Here is a 27181-nt window from a genome sequence, read left to right on the forward strand (position 1 = left end):
CTTGAGAGTCCCTTGGACTGCAAGGAGATCCAACCAGTCCATTGTGAAGGAGATCAGCCCTGGGATTTCTTTGGAAGGAATGATGCTAAAGCTGAAACTCCAGTACTTTGGCCACCTCATGCGAAGAGTTGACTCATTGGAAAAGACTCTGATGCTGGGAGGGATTGGGGGCAGGAGGAGAAGGGGACGGCAGAGGATGAGGTGGCTGGATGGCATCACTGACTCGATGGACGTGAGTCTGAATGAACTCTGGGAGTTGGTGATGGACAGGGAGGCCTGGCGTGCTGCGATTCATGGGGTCGCGAAGAATCAGACACTACTGAGCAACTGAACTGAACTGAACTGAAGAAATATTCTTTGGAGAGGGTAACATCTCCTTTGCAAGATGGCCAAAACAGTTCCTGAAATATTGTGAGAATAGAGAGAGATGCTTCATTTGTAACTAGAAATAAATATGAATGCATCAATTTTGAGAATAAATCATTTAAATATTCCATGTAAAATATGAATAATCATATGTATCATATTTAATTATTCCAGTTACAGAATAATTGACACTGAGTGTATTTGAAAGAGCTTAGAATGGTATAAAATGGCTTCCTACTTCCCTACTTCCACTCCCAAAGTGCTGTAAATTAGTACTTTCCCACTATCAAAGTAATTATCAGAGCACAAGCCAAACAGCTGAGTATGTTACCTTGAAAAAATTACAGTACAGTACATAAAGTTGGTAGATACTTTTTATTATTTCATATGAATGTAAGTTGACATGTAGAATTGATTTTTACCACTTTGTTCTGTATAAAATTCGGAAATGCTTTTATCCTCTCATAACTCTTAAAACTTTGCAAAATATTCATTTGAAAAATTAAGACAGGGAATAGTTTTCAAGAGAGGTTTTAGGTCATTTTACATAATAGTGGAGTGTTGCTAAAATTCTCAAATTTAAAATATACTTACTTTCTAAAAAAAAAATCTCTTCTACTCTCACAATGAATTTCTTTTTTTAAAATTAAAAACGAATGTCTTGAAGGCAGTTCTTTTGATGTCAGATAAAAGTTCATAAGGATTTCTACCCAATAAAATTTACTTTTAAGAACTGAGATGCATCTAGCAATTTCTATATTTGATGTACTTTGTTTTAGAACTTCCTAAAAAAGTTGAAAATGTGTAAAAATAGATTAGTTGATAAGGAGGTACTGAATCATAGCAGCACATTGAATAGCAATTAGTGCAAATCCTATCACAAGGATCAGAACAAAGGTATCATCACTCATCTCTATCTTGGGTTTTTCATGTTTCCCTTCACTAGGGCTGCTTCCCTGCCTTCCTCTAACATCTTTACCAGGCCCTGGCTGTTGCTTATAGGTTGAGAAAAGAGCACTTGGGCTACATTGTCCCCAGAGCTCTTGTATCCCAGCAGAATTCTGATATTGACGTCCAGCGCAGACTTTGAAGTAGTAATGTGAATTTGTGAGAAAGTTGGAAAAGGAGAATGATGTGTTCGGTCCTTTGTAAATCTAAATGAAAAAGAGTCAAAATTAAAATTATATTTTCTTACAAAAAAAAAAGGTTTTTGACAACAGGAAACATTGCATGAATATGTTCACAACAAAATAAAAGTTTACTGTTACAGTCTCTAATATCTTGACATCCCAGTACTATTTAGGTGTAATTTTCTTCAATATAACAAATAACAAAGACTGTTAACTGTTAAACATTAAATTCCATTCGGTTTGAAATGGCTTGGGCATATGGTTAGTGGAATCTAAAAATAACTACATCCAATAATATTAAGTTAAATACATAAACAAATTGTTCCCAAGTATTATGCACATATATATTTAGGACCAGATAGGATTTTTGGATAAGATTTAGTTACTTTCAACATCATAAAAGAATATTGTACTCTTTGACAAGAGCTCAGTCCCCAGCAGGATGTAAAATTATAAATTACAAAGACAAAATTTATAAGAATTTACCAGCTCAGTTCCACTTCCACTGATGAGCTTAAGACTGTAAACTATGGAATCTCCATTTATTGGCTCCAAAGATTCCCATTTGACCTCACAAGTATTGTTATTCAAGTGGTGCAATTTAGGTGCTAGAAAAAGAGAATTTCAGCTTAGATGGTTCTACTTTGCACAGGTGGTCTTGAAAACATTGAAATCTCTCATACAGTTTTATATGGTCAGTAAAAGGCAACCCATGTAAGATTAATCTAAGTGATATATATTTTTAGTTCTTATTGTAAAAACTTTTGCTGTATCACCAGCATCTTAATGCTTGTAATAAAATCTTTAAGCACTTAAAATTGTCAATTAATAAAAATATTTTATTTTCTAGTAATATCTTTTACAACTTTGGAAGTGACAAACAAATTTAAAGGATTAGATCTGATAGAGTGCCTTGAAGAACTATGGACGGAAGTTCGTAACATTGTACAGGAGGAAGTGATCAAGCCATCCCAAGAAAAAGAAAGGCAAAAAGGCAAAAAGGTTGTCTGAGGAGGCCTTAAAAATAGCTGAGAAAAGAAGAGAAGCTAGGAATCAGCAAACTAAAATGGACTGGAATGGGTGAATTTAACTCAGATGACCATTATATCTACTACTGTGGGCAGGAATCCCTTAGAAGAAATGGAGTAGCCATCATGGTCAACAAAAGAGTCTGAAATGCAGTACTTGGATGCAATCTCAAAAACGACAGAATGATCTCTGTTCGTTTCCAAGGCAAACCATTCAATATCATAGTGATCCAAGTCTATGCCTCAACCAGTAATGCTGAAGAAGCTGAAGTTGAACGGTTCTATGAAGACCTACAAGACCTTTTAGAACTAACACCCCAAAAAGATGTCCTTTACATTATACGGAACTGGAAAGCAAAAGTAGGAAGTTAACAAACACCTGGAGTAACAGGCAAATTTGGCCTTGGAATACGGAATGAAGCAGGGCAAAGACTAATAGAGTTTTGCCAAGAAAATGCACTGGTCATAGCAAACACCCTCTTCCAACAACACAAGAGAAGACTCTACACATGGACATCACCAGATGGTCAACATCGAAATCAGAATGATTATATTCTTTGCAGCCAAAGATGGAGAAGCTCTATACAGTCAACAAAAACAAGACATGGAGATGACTGTGGCTCAGACCATGAACTCCTTATTGCCAAATTCAGACTTAAATTGAAGAAAGTAGGGAATACTACTAGACCATTCAGGTATGACCTAAATAAAATCCCTTATGATGATACAGTGGAAGTGAGAAATAGATTTAAGGGACTAGATCTGATAGATACAGTGCCTGATGAACTGTGGATGGAGGTTCGTGACATTGTACAGGAGACAGGGATCAAGACCATCCCCATGGAAAAGAAATGCAAAAAAGCAAAATGGCTGTCTGGGGAGACCTTACAAATAGCTGTGGAAAGAAGAGAAGCGAAAAGCAAAGGAGAAAAGAAAAGATATAAGCATCTGAATACAGAGCTCCAAAGAATAGCAAGAAGAGATAAGAAAGCCTTCCTCAGAGACCAATGCAAAGAAATAGAGGAAAACAACAGAATGGGAAAGACTAGAGATCTCTTCAAGAAGATTAGAGATACCAAGGGAGCATTTCATGCAAAGATGGGGACGATAAAGGACAGAAATGGTATGGACCTAACAGAAGCAGAAGATATTAAGAAGAGGTGGCAGGAATACACAGAAGAACTGTACAAAAAAGATCTTCACGACCAAGACAATCATGATGGTGTGATCACTCACCTAGAGCCAGACACCCTGGAATGGGAAGTCAAGTGGGCCTTAGAAAGCATCACTATGAACAAAGCTAGTGGAGGTGATGGAATTCCAGGTGAGCTATTTCAAATCCCGAAAAATGATGCTGTGAAAGTGCTGCATTCAATATGCCAGCAAATTTGGAAAACTCAGCAGTGGCCACAGGACTGGAAAAGGTCAGTTTTCATTCCAATCCCAAAGAAAGGCAATGCCAAAGAACGCTCAAACTACCGCACAGTTACACTCATCTCACACGCTAGTAAAGTAATGCTCAAAATTCCCCAAGCCAGGCTTCAGTAATACATGAACCGTGAACTTCCAAATGTTCAAGCTGGTTTTAGAAAAGGCAGAGGAACCAGAGATCAAATTGCCAACATCCGCTGGATCATGGAAAAAGCAAGAGAGTTCCAGAAAAACATCTATTTCTGCTTTATTGACTATGCCAAAGCCTTTGACTGTGTGGATCACAATAAACTGGGCAAAATTCTGAAAGAGATGGAAATACCAGATGACCTGACCTGCCTCTTGAGAAATTTGTATGCAGGTCAGGAAGCAACAGTTAGAACTGGACATGGAACAACAGACTGGTTCCAAATAGGAAAAGGAGTACGTCAAGGCTGTATATTGTCACCCTGCTTATTTAACTTATATGCAGAGTACATCATGAGAAATGCTGGGCTGGAAGATGCACAAGCTGGAATCAAGATTGCTGGGAGAAATATCAATAACCTCAGATATGCAGATGCCATCACCCTTATGGCAGAAAGCAAAGAACTAAAAAGCCTCTTGATGAAAGTGAAAGAGGAGAGTGAAAAAGTTGGCTTAAAGCTCAACATTCAGAAAACTAAGATCATGGCATCCAGTTCCATCACTTCATGGCAAATAGATGGGGAAACAATGGAAACAGTGACAGACTTTATTTTTTGGGACTCCAAAATCACTGCAGATGGTGACTGCAGCCATTAATTAAAAGACGCTTGCTCCTTGGAAGAAAAGCAATGACCAACCTAGAAAACATATTAAAAAGCAGAAACATGAACTCTGTAGGGGAGGGAGAGGGTGGGGAGATTTGGGAGAATGGCATTGAAACATGTATAATATCATGTATGAAACGAGTCGCCAGTCCAGGTTCGATGCACGATACTGGATGCTTGGGGCTGGTGCACTGGGACGACCCAGAGGGAGGGTATGGGGAGGGAGGAGGGTTCAGGATGGGGAACACAGGTATACCTGTGGCGGATTCATTTCGATATTTGGCAAAACTAATACAATATTGTAAAGTTTAAAAAAAAAAAAAAAGCAGAAACATTACTTTGCCAACAGAAGTCCATCTAGTCAAAGCTATGGTTTTTCCAGTAGTCATGTATGGACGTGAGAGTTGAACTGTAAAGAAAGCTGAAAACAGAAGAATTGATGCTTTTGAAATGTGGTGTTGGCAAAGACTCTTGAGAGTCCCTTGGACTGCAAGGAGCTCCAGCCAGTCAATCCTAAAGGAAGTTAGTCCTGAGTATTCATTGGAAGGACTGATTCTGAAGCTGAAGCTCCAATAGTTTCACCACTTGATGTGAAGAACTGACTCTTTGGAAAAGACCTTGATGCTGGGAAAGATTGAAGGCAGGAGGAGAAGGGGGCAACAGAGGATGAAATGGTTGGATGGCATCACCGACTAAATGGACATGAGTTTGAATAAACTCTGGGAGTTGGTGTTGGACAGGGAAGCCTGGCGTGCTGCAGTCCATAAGGTCGCAAAGAGTTGGACATGACTGAGCAACTGAACTTTACAACTTTTATTACTCTGGTTGAATCCCTACTGATATAATCTCTTGCATTGTATTTATATGATGTATCATACATTTGGAAGAATCCTCACAGTCATTAATAATTTTAAGATCACAGAAAATGTGTGAGGAAAGTAGGGTAGAAGCTGACTTAGGAAAGAAAGACAGAAACTTAGTAGGAAAGTAGCATCTTTATTCCATGTTCTTAATCTTTCTACGTTTGAGGAAAATGGGGCTTAAATATATAGAAAGAGAGCAAGGTATTGTGATCTAAATCATGTTTAATTGCAATATGTTCCAGTTAGTTTTACAGTGAAAACCATTTCATAACAGTGCTTGGACTCATGTGTGGATGGATTAAAGCAACTGAACTTTACAACTGGTAAGGAAAAAATCCTCAAAGCTTGAGCTTTCATGACTACTCGGCCTCTTTATGTATTACCAACAACACTTTATTTTACTCCTATAAGGAGAACTAAATTCAGAGTTTGAGAAATTATCAAATATGTTGTTATGTTGTTGTGTTTGTTTAGTCATAAAGTTGTGTCTGACTCTTTTGCAACCTCGAGGATCGTAGAACACCGTACTTCTCTGTCCATGGGATTCTCCAGGCAAGAATACTAGAGTGGATTGCCATTTCTTTCTCCAGGGGACCCTCCTGATCCAGTTATCAAACCCAGGTCTCCTACAGTGGCAGGCAGATTCTTTGCCACTGATCCACCAGGGAAGCCCTATCAAATGTGTACTAATTACCAAATACGAAGCTAAAAAATTTGTACTAAATATGTACAAATATGTACCTAATACTAAATTTATGTGGGCGTTTCTCAGCTTTAATCAGTATAACCATGCTTATTAGTTGATGCACTTTGTGTGTTAATCCATTTGAGAAAGAATAGATAAAATGGAAAGGAAACTATGATGGGAATCAGGAGCCTACAGTACTAATCTTGCCTCTGCCACTGGTTCATAGTGTTCTTTAGCTAAGTTACCATTTTGGGGACTCAGCTTCTTCCTCTCAAAATGGCACTAGTTATAGCGTGATTGGCTGGATTAGTTTATCTCAAAATATGTAAAAAATATGATTCTGAAGAAGTAAAACTGTCAGTGTTTGCAGATGACATGATACTATACATAAAAAATGCTGCTAGAAAACTACTAGAGCTCATCAATGTACTCAGTAAAGTTGTAGGATGCAAAATTAATACACAGGGGGCAGTCCTAAGATGGCGGTGGAATAGGTCAGGGAGACCACATCTCCCCCACAAATTCATTGAAAGAACATTTGAACGCTGAGCAAAATCCACAAAACAATTTCTTAATGCTGGCAGAGGACATCAGACACCCATAAAATCAGCCCATTGTCTTCGAAAGGAGGTAGGACAAAATATAAAAGATAAAAAGAGAGACAAAAGAGTTAGGGTCAGAGATCTGTCCCGGAAAGAGAGTCTTAAAAGAGGAGAAGTTTCCAAACACCAGGAAACCCTCTCACCGGCAGGTCTGTGGGGAGTTTCGGAATCTTGGAGGGCAACATAACCAGGAGAAAAAAAAAACACCCCACAGATTACATGCCTAACGGCAACTCCCAGCAGAGAAGTACCCCAGAGGCTTGCATCTGCCACCAGCAAGAGGGGGGCTGAACGGGGAGGAGCGGGCTGCACTGCTTAGGGTAAGGACCAGACCTGAATGTCCTGAGGGCAATCTGAAGGAGCTAACGTGAGATAGCAACCTAAACTGTGGGATAGCCAGAGAGAGAGAGGAAAAAAAAAAGAGGAACTATCCTGCGAAAAGCCCTAACCTAAGGCACTGCTGGCCAGCTCACAGAACAAAGGACTGAGCAAATACCAAAGGAGAGCTAGCAGGCTGCGGACTAGCCCATCCCCTGCCGGAGGCAGGGGGCAGGTGGGTGCCAGCCAGAGTTGGAAAGGGGCAAATTCGGCCCCAGAGATGGTATCCCCTACCAAACTGTGAACAAGCTTGCATAGTTTGCACAGGCTTGCACAATCCCAAGCCTGGGATTCTGGATGGTTGACATCTGCCGGGAGGGTCGCAGCCAGAGATCAGCTTCCAGGAAGACACACGACACACCGGAGATGGGCACGCCCGCTGCAGCCCAGGAATTCGAGCGGCTGGGACCGGGGACATAATAAGATGCACTCGTTGCCTGCGAAGAGTGCACTTGCCAAGCACCTGGTTGCCTGAGCTGCTTGGACCAGGGAAAGACACAAAACGCAGGCCCAACAGAAACTGCGCCTTTGTGGAGTACCCAAGAACCTGAACCTGAGTGGCTTAGACCTGGGAAGTGCATGCAACCCAGGTACCCCCACCCCCGCCCCCCCGCAGAGCAACCTGGGGCCTGAGCAGTGTAGACTGGGAAAGCACACAGGCCATGAGTGCGGGCAAACCTAGTGTGGCAGAGACACTGTGAGCACTCCCCACACACGCCAGTAATATTTGTTTGCAGTGTTCCTCCCTCCCCACAGCACGACTGAACAAGTGAGCCTAAACAAGAGACCACCTTCGCCCCCTTGTGTCAGGGCAGAAATTAGACACTGAAGAGACTTGCAAACAGAGGAAGCCAAAATAAACAGAGGGAACAGCTTTGGAAGTGACAGGTGCAACAGGTTAAAATCCCTGTAGTTAACACAGACTACATTGGAAGGGGCCTATAGATCTTGAGAATTATAAGCTGGAACAAGGAACTATCTGAAACTGAACTGACCCCACATTGCACGCAACAGCTCCAGAGAAATTCCTAGATATATTTTTTACTATCACTTTTTTTAAACTAAAAAATATTTTTTCTTTTTTTAAAGTCCTTTATTACTCCTTTAATTTTCATTTTTATAACCTACTATTACCTTGCACAAGAGAAGACTCTATACATGGACATCACCAGATGGTCAACACCAAAATCAGATTGATTATATTCTTTGCAGCCAAAGATGGAGAAGCTCTATACAGTCAGCAAAAACAAGACCAGGAGCTGACTGTGGCTCAGACCATGAACTCCTTATTGCCAAAAGAAAGTGGGGGAAAACCACTAGACCATTGAGGTATGACCTAAATCAAATCCCTTATGATTATAGAGTGGAAGTGAGAAATAGATTTAAGGGCCTAGATCTGATAGATAGAGTGCCTGATGAACTATGGAATGAGGTTCATGACATTGTACAGGAGACAGGGATCAAGACCATCCCCATGGAAAAGAAATGCAAAAAAGCAAAATGGCTGTCTGGGGAGGGCTTACAAAAATCTGTGAAAAGAAGAGAAGTGAAAAGCAAAGGAAAAAAGGAAAGATATAAACATCTGAATGCAGAGTTCCAAAGAATAGCAAGAAGAGATAAGAAAGCCTTCTTCAGCGATCAATGCAAAGAAATAGAGAAAAACAACAGAATGGAAAAGACTAGAGATCTCTTCAAGAAAATCAGAGATACCAAAGGAACATTTCATGCAAAGATGGGCTCGATAAAGGACAGAAATGGTATGGACCTAACAGAAGCAGAAGATATTAAGAGAGGGCAAGAATACACAGAAGAACTGTACAAAAAAGATCTTCACGACCAAGATAATCACGATGGTGTGATCACTGACCTAGAGCCAGACATCCTGGAATGTGAAGTCAAGTGGGCCTTAGAAAGCATCACTACAAACAAAGCTAGTGGAGGTGATGGAATTCCAGTTGAGCTATTTCAAATCCTGAAAGATGATGCTGTGAAAGTGCTGCATTCAATATGCCAGCAAATTTGGAAAACTCAGCAGTGGCCACAGGACTGGAAAAGATCAGTTTTCATTCCAATCCCAAAGAAAGGCAATGCTAAAGAATGCTCAAACTACTGCACAATTGCACTCATCTCACACGCTAGTAAAGTAATGCTCAAAATTCTCCAAGCCAGGCTTCAGCAATATGTGAACTGTGAACTTCCAGATGTTCAAGCTGGTTTTAGAAAAGGCAGAGGAACCAGAGATCAAATTGCCAACATCCGCTGGATCATGGAAAAAGCAAGAGCATTCCAGAAAAAACATCTACTTCTGCTTCATTGACTATGCCGAGGCCTTTGACTGTGTGGATCACAATAAACTGTGGAAAATTCTGAAAGAGATGGGAATACCAGACCACCTGATCTGCCTCTTGAGAAATTTGTATGCAGGTCAGGAAGCAACAGTTAGAACTGGACATGGAACCACAGACTGGTTCCAAATAGGAAAAGGAGTATGTCAAGGCTGTATATTGTCACCCTGCTTATTTAACTTATATGCAGAGTACATCATGAGAAACGCTGGGCTGGAAGAAACACAAGCTGGAATCAAGATTGCCGGGAGAAATATCAATAACCTCAGGTATGCAGATGACACCACCCTTATGGAGAAAGTGAAGAGGAACTAAAAAGCCTCTTGATGAAAGTGAAAGAGGAGAGTGAAAAAGTTGGCTTAAATCTCAACATTCAGAAAACAAAGATCATGGCATCCGGTCCCATCACTTCATGGGAAATAGATGGGGAAACAGTGGAAACAGTGTCAAACTTTATTTTTCGGGGCTCCAAAATCACTACAAATGGTGACTGCAGCCATGAAATTAAAAGACGCTTACTCTTTGGAAGGAAAGTTATGACCAACCTAGATAGCATATTGAAAAGCAGAGACATTACTTTGCCAACAAAGGTCCGTCTAGTCAAGGCTACGGTTTTTCCTGTGGTCATGTATGGATGTGAGAGTTGGACTGTGAAGAAGGCTGAGTGCCGAAGAATTGATGCTTTTGAACTGTGGTGTTGGAGAAGACTCGAGAGTCCCTTGGACTGCAAGGAGATCCAAACAGTCCATTCTGAAGGAGATCAGCCCTTGGGATTTCTTTGGAAGGAATGATGCTAAAGCTGAAACTCCAGTACTTTGGCCACCTCATGAGAAGAGTTGACTCATTGGAAAAGACTCTGATGCTGGGAGGGATTGGGGGCAAGAGGAGAAGGGGATGACAGAGGATAAGATGGCTGGATGGCATCACTGACTCGATGGACATGAGTCTGAGTGAACTTCGGGAGTTGGTGATGGACAGGGAGGCCTGGCGTGCTGCGATTCATGGGGTCGCAGAGAGTCAGACACGACTGAGCGACTGATCTGATCTGATTACCTTGCAAAAAAGAAAACCCCTATCTTTAAAGCAAACTTCATATATATTTCTTACACTTTTTGTAATTTTTTAAAATATTGTATTTTTGAGACTCTAACCTCTACTCTAGATTTTTAATCTTTGCTTTATGGTATTTGTTATCAATTTTGTACATTTAAGAATCCAACCTTCAGTACCCATTTAGGAGTGTGATTACTGGCTTGATTACTCTCTTCCCCATTTGACTCTCCTTATTCTCCCCCAGGCCACCTCTATCTCCTCCTTTCCCCTTCTCTTCTCTACCCAACTCTGTGAATCTCTGTGTGTGTTATGGGCTGTGGAGAACACTTAGGGAACAGAGTACTGCCTAGATCTATCTCTCTCCTTTTGATCACCCCCTTCTTCTCCTCCTGCTCACCTCTATCTCCTTCCTCCCTCTTCTCTTCTTTATGTAACTCCGTGAACCTCTCTGAGGGTTGCAGACTGTGGAGAGCACATAGGGAATTATTTACTGAGATAGGGAGGAGATAGCCAGATTGCTCTCTCCCCTTTTGATTCCCCCTCTTCTCCTCCTGGTCACCTCTATATCCCTCCTCCCACTTCTCTTCTCCTTGTAACTCTGTGAACCTCTCTGGGTGTCCCTCACTGTGGAGAATCTTTTCACCATTAACCTAGAAGTTTTATCATCAGTGCTGTTTGGATGGAGAAGTCTTGAGGCTACTGTAAAAAGAAGACTGCAAACCAGAGGCAGGAGGCTTAAGCCCCAAACCTGAGGACACCAGAGAACTCCTGGCGCCAGGGAACATTAATTCATAAGAGATCATCCAAAAGCCTCTATACCTACACTGAAAGCAAGCACCAGCCAAGAGCCAACAAGTTCCAGAGAAAGACACACCGTGCAAATTCTCCAGCAATGCAGGAACATACTCCTGAGTTTCAATATACAGGCTGCCCAAAGTCACACCAAAACCATAGACATCTCAAAACTCACTACTGGACACTTCATTGCACTCCAAGGAGAAGAAATCCAGTTCCACCCACCAGAACACTGATGTAAGCTTGCCTAACAAGGAAACATTGACAAACCACTCATCCAACCCCACCCACAGGGAGGAACCTCCACAGTAAAGAGGAACCAGAAACTGCTAGAATACAGAAAGGCCACCCCAAACACAGCAATCTAAACAAGATGAAAAAGGCAGAGAAATACCCAGCAGGCAAAGGAACATGATATATGTCCACCAAACCAAACAAAAGAGGAGGAGATAGGGAGTCTACCTGAAAAATAATTCAGAATAATGATAGTAAAAATGATCAAAAATCTTGAAATCAAAATGGAGTTACAGATAAATAGCCTGGAGACAAGGATTGAGAAGATACAAGAAATATTTAACAAGGACCTAGAAGAAATAAAAAAGAGTCACTATATAATGAATAATGCAATAAATGAGATCAAAAACACTGTGGAGGGAAGCAACAGTAGAATAACGGAGGCAGAAGATGGGATAAGTGAGGTAGAAGATAGATGGTAGAAATAAATGAAGCAGAGAGGAAAAAAGAATTAAAAGAAATGAGGACAACCTCAGGGACATCTGGGACAATGTGAAATTCCCCAACGTTTGAATCATAGGAATCCCAGAAGAAGAAGACAACAAGAAAGGCCATGAGAAAATACTTGAGGAGATAATAGGTGAAAACTTCCCTAAGATGAGGAAGGAAATAGCCACCCAAGCCAAGAAACCCAGAGAGTCCCAAACAGGATAAACCCAAGGCGAAAGACCCCAAGACACATATTAATCAAATTAACAAAGATCAAGCACAAAGAACAAATATTAAAAGCAGCAAGGGAAAAACAATAAATAACACACAAGGGGATTCCCATAAGAATAACAGCTGATTTTTCAATAGAAACTCTTCAGGCCAGAAGGGAATGGCAAGACATACTTACTTTACCCAGCAAAGATCTCATTCAAATATGAAGGAGAAATCAAAAGCTTTACAGACAAGCAAAAGCTGAGAGAATTCAGCACCACCAAACCAGCTCTCCAACAAATGCACAAGAATCTTCTCTAGACAGGAAACACAGAAAGGGTGTATAAACTTAAACCCAAAACAACAAAGGAAATGGCAATGGGATAATATTTATCAATAATTATCTTAAATGTAAATGGGTTGAATGCCCCAACCAAAAGACAAAGACTGGCTGAACAGATACAAAAACAAGACCCCTATATATGTTGTCTACAAGAGACCCACCTCAAAACAGGGGACACATACAGACTGAAAGTGAAGGGCTAGAAAAAGATTTTCCATGCAAATAGGGACCAAAAGAAAGCAGGAGTAGCAATACTCATATCAGATAAAATAGACTTTAAAACAAAGGCTGTGAAAAGAGACAAAGAAGGACACTACATAATGATCAAGGATCAGTCCAAGAAGAAGATACAACAATTATAAAATATATATGCACCCAACATAGGAGCACTGTAATATGTAAGGCAAATGCTAACAAATATGAAAGGGGAAGTTAACAATAACACAATAATAGTGGGAGACTTTAATACCCCACTCACATCTATGGATAGATCACCTAAACAGAAAATTAACAAGGAAACACAAACTTCAAATGACACAATGGATCAGTTAGACCTAATTGATATCCGCAAGACATTTCACCACAAAACAATGTATTTCACCTTTTTCTCAAGTGCACACGGAACCTTCTCCAGAATAGATCAGATCCTGGGCCATAAATCTAGCCTGGTAAATTCAAAAAAATGGAAATAATTCCAAGCATCTTTTCTGACCACAATGCAGTAAGATTAGATGTCAAATACAGGAAAAAAACTATTAAAAATTCCAACTATGGAGGCTAAACAACACGCTTCTGAATAAAAAACAAGGTGGAAGAAATCAAAAAAGAAATTAAAATAGGCATAGAAATGAATGAAAATGAAAACACAACAACCCCAAACCTATGGAACACTGTAAAAGCAGTGCTAAGGGGAAGGTTCATAGCAATACAGGCTTACCTCAGAAACAAAAAAAAGTCAATAAATGATCTAACTCTACATCTAAAGCAACTAGAAAAGGAAGAAATGAAGAACCCCAGGGTTAGTAGAAGGAAAGAAATCTTAAAAATTAGGGCCGAAATAAATGCAAAAGAAACAAAAGAGACCATGGCAAAAATCAACAAAGCCAAAAGCTGGTTCTTTGAGAAGATAAAAAAAAATTGACAAACTATTAGCCAGACTCATCAAGAAACAAAGGGAGAAGAATCAAATCAACAAAATTAGAAATGAAAATGGAGAAATCACAACAGACAACATGGAAATACAAAGGATCATAAGAGACTATTATCAGCAACTATATGCCAATAAAATGGACAACTTGGAAGAAATGGACAAATTCCTAGAAAAGTACGACTTTCCAAAACTGAACCAGGAAGAAAGAGAAGACCTTAACAGACCCATCACAAGGATGGAAATTGAAACTGTAATCAGAAATCTTCCAGCAAACAAAAGCCCAGGACCAGACGGCTTCACAGCTGAATTCTATCAAAAATTTAGAGAAGAGCTAACACCTATCTTACTCAAACTCTTCCAGAAAATTTCAGAGGAAGGTAAACATCCAAACTCATTCTATGAGGCCATGATTACCCTAATACCAAAACCAGACAAAGATGCCACAAAAAAAGAAAACTACAGGCCAATATCACTGATGAACATAGATGCAAAAATCGTTAACAAAATTCTAGTAAATAGAATCCAGCAACACATTAAAAAGATCATACATCATGAACAAGTGGGCTTTATCCCAGGAATGCAAAGATTCTTCAATATCCGCAAAACAATCAATGTAATACACCACATTAACGAATTGAAAGATAAAAACCATATGATTATCTCAATAGGTGCAGAGAAAGCCTTTGACAAAATTCAACATCCATTTATGATAAAAACCCTCCAGAAAGCAGAAATAGAAGGAACATACCTCAACATAATAAAAGCTATATATGACAAACCCACAGCAAACATTATCCTCAATGGTGAAAATTTGAAAGCATTTCCCCTAAAGTCAGGAACAAGACAAGGGTGCCCACTCTCACCACTACTATTCAACATAGTTTTGGAGGTTTTAGCCACAGCAATCAGAGCAGAAAAAGAAATTAAAGGAATCCAGATTGGAAAAGAAGAAGTAAAACTCTCACTGTTTGCAGATGACATGATCCTCTACATAGAAAACCCTAAAGACTCCACCAGAAAATTACTAGAGCTAATCAATGAATACAGTAAATTTGCAGGATATAAAATCAACACACAGAAATCCCTTGCAATCCTATACGCTAACAACGAGGAAACAGAAAGAGAAATTAAGGAAACAATTCCATTCATAATTGCAACAAAAAGAATAAAATACTTAGGAATAAATCTACCTTAAGAAATAAAAGACTTATATATAGAAAACTATAAAACACTGATGAAAGAAATAAAATATGACACAAATAGATGGAGAAATAGACCATGTTCATGGATTGGAAGAATGAATATGGTGAAAATGAGTATACTACCCAAAGCAATCTATAGATTCAATGCAATCCCTATCAAGCTACTAACAGTAGTTTTCACAGAACTAGAACAAATAATTTTACAATTTGTATGGAAATACAAAAAGCCTTGAATAGCCAAGCAATCTTGAGAAAGAAGAATGGAACTGGAGGAATCAACCTGCCTGACTTCAGGCTCTACTACAAAGCTACAGTCATCAAGACAGTATGGTACTGGCACAAAGACAGAAATATAGATCAATGGAACAAAATAGAAAGCCCAGAGATAAATCCATGCACCTATAGTCACCTTATCTTTGACAAAGGAGGCAAAAATATATAATGGAGAAAAGACAATCTCTTTAACAAGTGGTGCTGGAAAAACTGGTCAACCACTTGTAAAAGAATGAAACTAGAGCACTTTCTAACGCCACACACACACACACACAAAACTCAAAATGGATTAAAGATCTAAACGTAAGACCAGAAACTATAAAACTCCTAGAGGAAAACAAAGGCAAAACACTCTCCGACATAAATCACAGCAGGATCCTCTATGTCTCACCTCCCAGAATATTGGAAATAAAAGCAAAAATAAACACATGGGACCTAATTAAACTTAAAAGCTTGTGCACAACAAAGGAAACTATAAGCAAAGTGAAAAGACAGCCTTCAGAATGGGAGAAAATAATAGCAAACAAAGCAACTGACAAAGAATTAATCTCAAAAATATACAAAAAAACTCCTGCAGCTCAATTCCAGAAAAAGAAACGACCCAATCAAAAAATGGGCCAAAGAACTAAACACACATTTCTTCAAAGAAGACATACAGATGGCTAACAAACACATGAAAAGATGCTCAACATCACTCATTATCAGAGAAATGCAAATCAAAACCACAATGAGGTACCGTCTCACACTGGTCAGAATGGCTACTATCCAAAAATCTACAAGCAATAAATGCTGGAGAGGGTGTGGAGAAAAGGGAACCCTCTTACACTTTTGGTGGGAATGCAAACTAGTACAGCCACTATGGAGAACAGTGTGGAGATTCCTTAAAAAAAACTGGAAATAGAACTGCCATAGGACCCAGAAATCCCACTGCTGGGCATACACACTGAGGAAACCAGAACTGAAAGAGACATGTGTACCCCAATGTTCATGGCAGCACTGTTTATAATAGCCTATACACACACACACACACACACACACACACACACACACACAGTTTATAATAGCCTATAAGCAACTTAGATGTCCATCAGCAGATGAATGGATAAGAAAGCTGTGGTACATATACACAATGGACTATTACTCAGCCATTATAAAGAATACATTTGAATCAGTTCTAATGAGGTGGATGAAACTGAAAACTATTATACAGAGTGAAGTAAGCCAGAAAGAAAAACACCAATACAGTATACTAATGCATATATATGGAATTTAGAAAGATGGTAACGATAACCCTAAATGCGAGATAGCAAAAGAGACACAGATGTATAGAACCGTCTTTTGGACTCTGTGGGAGAAGGCGAGTGTGGGATGGTCTTAGAGAATAGCATTGAAACATGCATATTATCATATGTGAAACAGTTCGCTAGTCCAGGTTTGATGCATGAGACCGGGTGCTCAGGGCTGGTGCACTGGGATGACCCAGAGGGATGGGATGGGGAGGGAGGTGGGAAGGGGGTTCAGGATGGGGAACACATGTATACCCATGGCTGATTCATGTCAATGTATGGCAAAAACTACTACAATATTGTAAAGTAATTAGTCTCCAATTAAAATAAATACATTTAAAATACATTGGGAAAAAAAAAAGAAAATTAACTCAAAACAGCTCATGGATTTAAATGTATAACCTATACCTATGAAACCTTTAGGAAAAAAAGAAAACAAAACACCGTGGGAAAAATTCTTCCAGATTTACAGTTTGGCAAAGAATTTAGACTTGACACCAAAAACACAATAAAGGAAAACAACTTCATCAAAATTTAAGTCTTTTGCTCAGCAAAAGACCCTGTGAAGAGAATGAAAAACTACAAAGTGAGAGAAGATATTATCAAGCCACATATCCAAAAAAGGACTAATATCTAGAATGTAAATGCTCTCAAAACTCAATAGTAAGCAAAAAATCCAATTGGAAAATGGGAGAAATTATGAAGACATATCACCCAAGAAGATACCCAGATGGTAAATAAGCACAAGAAAATATGTTCAACATCATTAGCCATGAGGGAATGGCAAATTAAAATCACAATTGAATGCCAATACACACTTATTAGGATGACTAAATAAAAAATAATGACAATCCCAAATGCTGATGAGAAAGTGTAGAAACTGGCTTGCTCATACATCACTGGTGGGGATGTATAATAAATTGGCACAGCCTCCTTGAAAACAATTTGGCAGTTTCTTAAAAATTAAATACCCAACTTCCAGCAATTGCATTCCTAGGCATTTATCCCAGAGAAATGAAAACTTGTGCTCAGACAAAAACCTATAAATGAATACTTATAGAAGCTTTATTTATAATAGCTAATAACTGGAAACAACCAGGTATCTTTCTTTGGATGAGTGTTTTAAAAAATTGTGGCTATTCTATATCATGGAATACTGCTCAGCTGCAAAAAGAAACAAACTACTGCTATATACACACCCAGCTGAATGAATTTCCAAAGAATTATGCTGAGTAAAAAAATTCCCAAAGACAAAAAAACCCCCAAAATTAATACACAGAAATCTCTTGTATTTCTACACACTAACAATGAAAAATAGAAAGATAAATTAAGGAAGCAATTCCATTCACTCTTGCAACAAAAAGAATAAAATACCCACTTAAGGAGACAAAAAACCTGTACTCTGAAAACTATAAAATAAAAAAATCAAATTTTGATTTGAAAAAAATCAAAGATTACACAAACAGATGCAGAAATATACTACATTCTTGGATTTGAAGAATCAATATTATGAAAATGACTATACTACCCAAAGTAATTTACAAATTCAATGCAGCCTTGATCAAATTAAAATAGCATTTTCACAATACTGGATGCTTGGGGCTGGTGCACTGGGACGACCCAGAGGGATGGAATGGGGAGGGAGGAGGTAGGAGGGTTCAGGATGGGGAACACATGTATACCTGTGGCGGATTCATTTTGATATTTGGCAAAACTAATACAGTTATGTAAAGTTTAAAAATAAAATAAAATTAAAAAAAATAAAATAGCATTTTCGACAGAATTAGAAGAAAAAAATTTACAATTTGTATGGAAATATAAAAGACCCTGAATAGCCAAAGCAAGCTTGAGAAAGAAAAATAGAGCTGGAAGAATCAGGCTCCCTGACTTCAGATTATGCTACAAAGCAACAGTAATCAAAATAGTATTATACAGGCACAAAAACAAATATAGATCAATGAAACAGGATAGAAAGTCCAGAGATAAACCCATAATCCTGTGGTCACCTAATCTATGACAAAGGAGACAAGAATATATAATGGAGAAAAGACAGTCTCTTCAATAAGTGGTGTTGGGAAAACTGAACAGTTGCATGTAAAAGAATGAAATTAGAAATTCTCTGATACTATACACAAAAATAAACTCAAAATGGATTAAAGATCTAAATATAAGACTAGATATTATAAAACTCTTAGAGGAAAATATAGGCAGAACCTCTTGGATGCAAATGGCAGCAGTATCTTTTTCAATCCATCTCCTATAATAATGAAAATAAAAACAAAAATAAGCAAATGGGACCTCATTAAACTCAAAAGATTTTGCATAGCAAAGGAAGCCATAAACAATATGAAAAGACTACCCACAGAATGGGAGAAAATATTTGCAAACAAAGCATCCAACAAAGAATTAATCTCCAAAATATACAAGCAGCTCATGCAGCTCAATTTCCAAAAAAACAACCCAATAAAAAAAAAATGGGCAGAATATCTAAATACACATTTCTCTAAAGAGGACATACAGATGATCAAAAAGCACATGAGAAGATGCTCAACATCACTATTTGTTACAGAAATGCAAATCAAAATTACAATGAAGTATCATGTCACACCAGTCAGAATGGCCATCATCAAAAAGTGTACAAACAAATGTTGGAGAGAGTGTGGAGAAAAGGGAACCCTCCTACACTGTTGGTGGGGATGTAAATTGGTACATCCACTATGGAGAACAGTTTGGAGGTTCCTTTAAAAACTAAAAATACAGCTACCATATGTTCCAGCAATCCCACTCCTGGACATATATCTGGAGGAAACCATAATTTGAAAAGATACATGCACCCCAATGTTCATATCAGTGCTATTTACAGTAGCCAGGGCATGGAAGCAACGTAAAAGGCCATCGACAGAGGAATGGATAAAGATGTAGTACATATATACAGTGGAGTATTGTTTGTTGTTGTTTAGTCACTAAGAGTTGTGTCCAACTCTTTTGTGACCCCATGGAGTGTGGCCTGCCAGGCTTTTCTGTCCATGGAATTTCCCAGGCAAGAATACTGGAGTGGGTTGCCATTTCCTTCTCTTCCTTCGCCACGGGATCTTCCTGACCCAGGGATTGAACCTGCATCTCCTGCACTGGCAGGTATGTTCTTTGACACTGAGCCACCAAGGAAGCTCATTCAGTCATAAAAAGAATAAAATAATGCCATTTGCAGCAACATGAATGGACCTAGAGACTGTCATGCTAGGTGAAGTTAAGTCAGAAAGAGAAAGACAAATATTCTATAATATCACTATATATGCAATTTAATCTATAAAAGACAAATGAATTTATTTCAAAAACAGAAACAGACTTACAGATATGGAAAGCAGGCTTATGCCTACCAAAGGGAAAACATGGGGGGAAGGGATAAATCAGGAACTTGAGATGAATACACACATACTACTAAATATAAGATAGATACACAACAAGGATCTGCTGAATAGCACAGGGAACTCTACTCAGTTTTCTGGCATAACCTATATGAGAAAAGAATCTAAAAAAAGAGTGGATATATGTATAGTGGATATATATATCCACTATATATATGAGTGGATATATATATGTATGTATATATATATGTATAGCTGAATCACTTTGCTTTACACCTGAAACTAACACAACATTTTAAAAATCAACTATACTCCAATAAAATTAAAATATAAAAAATCATGATTCTGGGACATCATTAAATTTTATCTTGCCCTTTTAATCCGTAATTAAGTAATTTTGGTGTTCTATTTTTGAATATTTAAAATAAACCTTACTGTGAAATTTTATATATGAGCTACTGGAACTCAAATTAACATAGTCTTCATTATCATGGCTTACAATACTTACCTTTAAGTGTGGCTGGTGGGGTTTTGGTTGTAGTGAAAGTATAGATACCAGACAGTGGCCCCTCACCAGCTTCATTACATGCTTGGATTTTAAATCTATATTGCGTATGTTCACTCAATCTTTGTACCTTGTGACTTTGACAAGGTCCATGATAAATAATAGAAAATCTGGAAGTGGGAATCGAGATGAAAGGAAGCAATATTATTAATCAACTGGCCTACAGGTACAAATAACTCTATATGACTGACTTAAAACTGTTTTTAAAATTACAATAAGCCCTAAATAAATAATCTTGAAGCCATAAAGGTAAAACACTAAAGAAAAAAAAATCAAATTGTAAATATCACAATGTGAAGGTGCAGGCTTTCATATTTCTTTGGTAACTCTATATTCCATAGTATTAATATCTGTTGTATAAGGGAAGAAATGTTTTGAAAGAGGCAAAAATAGACAGCTGAATTATCAGTAAGAATTTAAGAAAGTATTGCTAGCATGTTAATGGGATGCTTTAAATTTTATTAGTTCATTGAAACCACTTTGGATTATGAATTAAAATAGGAAATTTTTAATTATTTTTATTATGATACATGCTAAATAGTAAAAAATAGTTTACCTGTCAGATCGATCTCCCATTAATAAATTATAGCGTGTAAGGTTAGAAAGTAATCTTTTGCTTGAAGAGTTACCCCATTTCAGTTTGAGGCTCTGGTGCCCATAGACCACACAGTCAAGTCGTGGAGGCTCAGGTGGCAGTGGCTTGGTTTTGGTTCTTATTGATTGGCTGAAAGGGCTTAGTCCATAATGATTGATAGCTTGAATTCTGATTCTAGTGGTGAGAAAAAAAAACTGTATTAATTTAGATTTAGAAAAGAAAATACATTTCTACATTTAAGTTAACCCCCTAGTAACTCTATGTAGGATATTAACTATAATATTATACTAATTATTAGAGACAAATTTCTGAAACAAAAATCTTGAATTTGCACAGTCACTATTGACAATTCTTAATGAGGGGGAGAAACTGACTCTTAGTAATGCCCAATTTTTCTAAAACAATAGAAATCTGTTTCAAAGAAAATGCTATGTAGATTGTATAAACCTACAAATGTAGAACTGCTCAAAAGTCTCAAAAAGCTTTCCATCTACCTAAGTAAGATATATGGAGAAGGCAGTGGCTCCCCACTCCAGTACTCTTGCCTGGAAAATCCCATGGATGGAGGAGCCTGGTAAGCTGCAGTTCATGGGATCACTACGAGTCAGACAAGACTGAGCGACTTCACTTTCACTTTTCACTTTCATGCATTGGAGAAGGAAATGACAACCCACTCCAGTGTTCTTGCCTGGAGAATCCCAGGGATGGAGGAGCCTGGTGGGCTGCCATCTATGGGGTCGCACAGAGTCCGACACGACTGAAGTGACTTAGCAGTAGCAAGTAAGATATGTGTACCTTACCTGTATGTGGTATCAGGCTGTAGATTTTTCAGAAGACATTCTGTTACTCTATTAACAGTCAAAATTTTTCTGTCTCCATATTCAATGTTATAGCCGGTGATTGCAGAACCATGGCAATCTGGTTCCTCCCATTGAATAGCGATGCAAGATGATGCCAATTTGGCAGGAACTTTGTTTTCAAATTCTTGTAACACTGTTACTACTGCCGGTACAGTTGCTGGTGTGGTTACTATGCCAGTTTCTCCAAACATTCCAACTCCAACTATATTTACAGCCTGAAAAAGTATATTCTGTTAGAGATTCATTATTACTTTGCTTTTGTACATAAACCATTTTGTTGCATAGAAACAAATTTTCATTTTTTTTGTGTGTATGTGGTTTGGATTTTGCTTGTGGCTTTATTTTCACATGTGAGATCTTCTCATACCCAAGAAACCAGGCCTTGCCTGAGTGACATCACATTTGCAAGAATGCATGCCATCTTGCCCTTCTTTACAATTTTTATGGATCTCTCTTAAGAGGAAGCAGAGAGAACATTGGGAATGGGAATCACAGGTGATTAGTTTTCTCATTTCTTTGTATATACAAATTCACAAAATAAACTTTCTTAAACTCCAATTCTAACAATATGGAATAAAAATTTTAGATATAATTGACACATAACATTGTGTAAGTTTAAGGTGTATAACATTGATTTGATACATTTATATATTGCAGTATGAAACAATATGGTTCTAAGATGCTGACATATACACGGAAATCTGTAGGTTGCATATTTAAGAAGGTGAAGAGTCTAAAACTGGGAAGGTAAATGAAGAGGGCTAATATGGACAGTTCAGGAAAAATATACCCAAACCAAACTCATTTATCCCATCAAGTTCAGCTCAGTTCAGTCACTCAGTCGTGTCCGACTCTCTGTGACCCCATGAATTGCAGCATGCCAGGCCTCCCTGTCCATCACCAACTCCTGGAGTTCACTCAAACTCACGTCCATCGAGTCGGTGATGCCATCCAGCCATCTCATCCTCTGTCGTCCCCTTCTCCTCCTGCCCCCAATCCCTCCCAGCATCAGAGTCTTTTCCAATGAGTCAATTCTTTGCATGAGGAGGCCAAAGTATTGGAGTTTCAGCTTTAGCATCATTCCTTCCAAAGAAATCCCAGGGCTGATCTCCTTCAAAATAGACTGGTTGGATCTCCTTGCAGTCCAAGGGACTCTCAAGAGTCTTCTCCAACACCACAGTTCAAAAGCATCAATTCTTTGGCGCTCAGCTTTCTTCACAGTCCAACTCTCACATCCATACATGACCACTGGGAAAACCATAACCTTGACTAGATGGACCTTTGTTGGCAAAGTAATGTCTCTGCTTTTGAATATGCTATGTAGGTTGGTCATAACCCTCCTTCCAAGGAGTAAGTGTCTTTTAATTTTTTTTGAGCCCCCCAAAATAAAGTCTGCCACTGTTTCCACTGTTTCCCCATCTATTTCCCATGAAGTGATGGGACCAGATGCCATGATCTTCGTTTTCTAAATGTTGAGCTTTAAGCCAACTTTTTCACTCTCCTCTTTCACTTTCATCGAGTCTTTTTAGTTCCTCTTCACTTTCTGCCATAAGGGCGGTGTCATCAAACTTTCTTCCTTTTCTTTAACTTGTAGTTTCTATCTCTGTTGGTGGTAGCCCAAAATCCACATCTATTCAAGTTTCATCAACTTTGTAAAATTTTTTATTTTGAGATCATTGTAGATTCTAGTGTATCCTTCACCCACTTTCCCCAAAGGTAATATTTTGCATAACTATAGCACAATATTATAATCAGGAAATTAACATTAATACATTCCATCGATGTTACTCAGATTTCACCAATTTTACATGTGCTTATTTGTGTGTATATTTATTTCTATGACATTTTATCACATGTGTAGCTTCATGTAATCATCAACCCAGTTAAGACAGAAGCTCTATCACAATTTACCCTTTTATAGCCTCAGTGATCTTTTCTCCCTCCCCCTTTTTTCTAAGCCTTAACAACCAGTAATTTGTTCTTCATAAATATAATTATGTTTTTTCAAAAACATTATTTACAAAAATGTAAACAGAATAAAGCAGTATGTGAATTTTTCAGATAGGTATTTTTTAGTCAGCATAATTCTGTGATCCATAAAAGCTGTTGTGTGCATCAATAGTTTGATTCCTTTTATTTTCAAATAGTTAGCTATGGTATGGATGTAGTATAGTTACTTTAATCATTTACTTGTTGAAGGACATCTGATCTGTTTCTAATTTTTTGTCCTTACAAATAAAAGTTCTATGAACATCCATGTACAGGTTTTTGTTGTGGATATATATTTTTATTTGTCTAAGTGCCCAAGAATGTTGCAATATAGTTAAGTGTATGTTTAGTTTTGTAAGAAACTGCCTTACTCTTTGACAGAGTGGATGTAATTCCCATCAGAAATGTATGAGTAATTCAGTTTCTCCATGTCTTTGCCAGCATTTAGTGTTATCACTATTTTTATTTATTAATTTTACTATTTTTTATTTTAGCCATTCTGATAGGTGGGTCATGATATCTCATCATGCATTTCTCTAATGGCTAATGATGTTGAAAATCTTTTCATGTGCTTATTTGCCATCTGTATATTCTTTTCTGTGAACTGTATTTTCTAACTAGGTTGTTTGGGTTTAAAACTGTTGAGGTTTGAGAGTTCTTTATATATTCTAGATATTACTCCTTTGCCGGATATGTGTTTTGTAAAGATTCTCTCCGAGCCTGTAGCATAGCTTTATTATCTTCTCCACAGGGGATTATGCAGAGTAAGTTTTTAAGTTTAAGGAGCTCAAATTTATCAAATTTTCATTTTATGGTTTGTGCTTTTGATACCAAGTTTGAGAACTCTTTTCCTAGCTTCAGGAAATCCTGAAGATATCCTCCTGTAATGTTTTCTAAAAGTTTTATGTTTTAATTTTCAGTTTTCTATAGTCCATTTTGAGTTAGTTTTTATAAATATAAGGTGAGAGATTTATGTTTTTTTGGCTATATATTCATAATTTTTTGAAAAGGGCGTCCTTAACTTATTTGCATCTTGCCAAGAATCAGTTGGGCATACTTGTGTAGGTTGATTTCTCGGTTCTCTATTCTGTTCCATTGACTTATGTGTCTGTCTGTTCACTAATACTACACTGTCTTTATTACTATATCCATACAGTAAGTTTTTAACATTAGATAGAGTGGTTTCTTCCACCTTAGTTTTGTTTTTCAAGATTGAGTGATCTATTTTAGATGCTGTGAATTTCCACATAAATTTTAGAATGAGATTGTAGGTATCTATCAGTAATTTTGCTTAGATTTTGATAGGATTTATATTAAACCTATAAATCATTTTGGGGAAATTAAACATTAAACATCTTTACAATGTCATGTATTCCAATTTTTCATCACAATATGTCTCTCTAGTTCTTTGGGTCTTTGATTAATCAGCATTTTGTAAAGTTCAGCACATATGTACAGTACATGTTTTGTTGGAATTATACCTACATGTTTCATTTTCTCTAGAGTTATTGTAAATGTTATTGTGCTTTAAATTTCTGTTTTTACATATTTGTTGTTAGTATATAGAAATGTGATTGATCTGGGGGGTGTTGATCTTGTGTCATGAAGATGTTGCTTACTTCACATATTGGTTCTATGAGGTTTTTTTGGTACTTTTCCTGGTATGGTCTGTGTAGATAAACATGTTATTTGCAGAATGTGATGGTTTTATTTATTCCTTTATAGCATGTATGCCTTTTATTTTCTTTACTCATCTTATTTCAGTGTCTGAAAATTTCTGGTTTTATGTTGGGTAAGAGTGGTGAGATTACCTTTGTCTTGTTCTTAGTCTTGGGGAAATCGCCTTTCACCATTAAATATGATGTTAGTTATAGGTTTTTTGTAGATGGCCTTTATCAAGCTAGGAAGCCCCCATCCATTCCTAATTTTGAGATTTAAAAAAGCATGAATGGTTGTTGGATTTTGTCAAACATATTTTTGGTCAATTGATGTGATCATACGATTTTTTCTTCTTCAACTTGTTTGTATAGTACATCACATTGGTTGATTTACCAATTTTGAACCAGGCTTGCATACCTGGCATAAATTCCACTTGGTCAAGGTATATAATTCCTTTTATACAATGTCAGATTTGAAATGCCAACATTTTGTTAAAGGTTTTTTTCTTAAAAATGTGTTCCTAAATTAACAATCTATTAATAATCTATTTGCAGATTTCTTTTTTTTTTTTTTTTTGTATTATCTTTGATTTTGGTTTTGGGGTAATACTGTCCTCATAAAATGAAGTGGGAGCTCTTTCATTTTCCATTTTCTGTAAGAGATTTAAAATTAATGTTAATTTTTCTTTACATGCTTTGTGGAATTCTCCAGTGGAACCATCTGGGCCTGGAGATTTCATTTCCAGGGCCTCTTTATTTATGAATATTTCTTTGATGACAACCTATAGGGGTATTCACATGGTCCATTTCATCTTGGCTCAGTTTTAGCAGATTGTGGTTTTCAAGAAATTGGTCCATTTTTTCTGTATTGCACTTATGAGTGTAAAGTTGCTCAGTCATCCCTAATTATGCTTTTAATGACTGGCAAATCTGTAGTGATATCTGATGTTTTGTTCTTTTAGTGATTTGTATCTGCTCTTTTTATCTTTGTCTTGCAAGTGGTTTCAAAAACCAACTTTTTGTTTCACTGACTTTTCTTCATTGTTCTCCTGTTTTTTATTTCATTGACTTCTGATCATTTCCTTCCTTCTGCTTGCTTTTGGCTCATTTTACTCTTTTGTCTACTAATTAAGGTAGGAATTTAGATTATTGATTTGAGTCTCTTTTTTTCTTTTGCAAGATAAGTGTATAATGTTATAAATTTCTCTGTTGGCACTGCTTTAGGTGTATCCCACCTATTTTGGTATGCTGTATTTTCACTTTCATTCAATTCTATGTATTAAATTTTTTATTCTGATATTTCCTCTTTGGTAAATGGATTATTTAGAAGTGTATTGTTTAACTTCTGCCTGTTTTCAGTGACATTCCTGTTATTTTTCTGTTGCTGAGTTCTAGTTTGATTTCATTATTGTCAGAACACACACTTGGTATGATTTCAATTATTTTACATTGTTATGGCTCAGGATATGGCCTATTTTGGGGAATGTGC

At 37.5% G+C, this 27181-nt stretch overlaps 1 protein-coding gene across 1 annotated transcript in view; it reads right to left on the minus strand.

Annotated features, from left to right (window-relative positions):
* Nucleotides 1-565: 565 nt before the first annotated feature.
* The window catches only part of LOC102393884 (fibronectin type III domain containing protein 3C1-like), a 73720-nt gene continuing 47104 nt past the window's right edge, over nt 566-27181 (minus strand). Inside the window, exons 21-25 of the mRNA XM_044936481.2 lie at nt 21986-22260; nt 21147-21359; nt 20534-20700; nt 1983-2104; nt 566-1520 (exon numbers count right to left, since the gene is read on the minus strand). Coding sequence (XP_044792416.2) covers nt 1182-1520; nt 1983-2104; nt 20534-20700; nt 21147-21359; nt 21986-22260 — 1116 coding nt within the window. The 3' untranslated portion in view covers nt 566-1181. The remainder of the gene's footprint in view (nt 1521-1982; nt 2105-20533; nt 20701-21146; nt 21360-21985; nt 22261-27181) is intronic.

Source organism: Bubalus bubalis, chromosome X (genome assembly GCF_019923935.1).
Source record: "Bubalus bubalis isolate 160015118507 breed Murrah chromosome X, NDDB_SH_1, whole genome shotgun sequence".
Taxonomy (NCBI): Eukaryota; Metazoa; Chordata; class Mammalia; order Artiodactyla; family Bovidae; genus Bubalus; species Bubalus bubalis.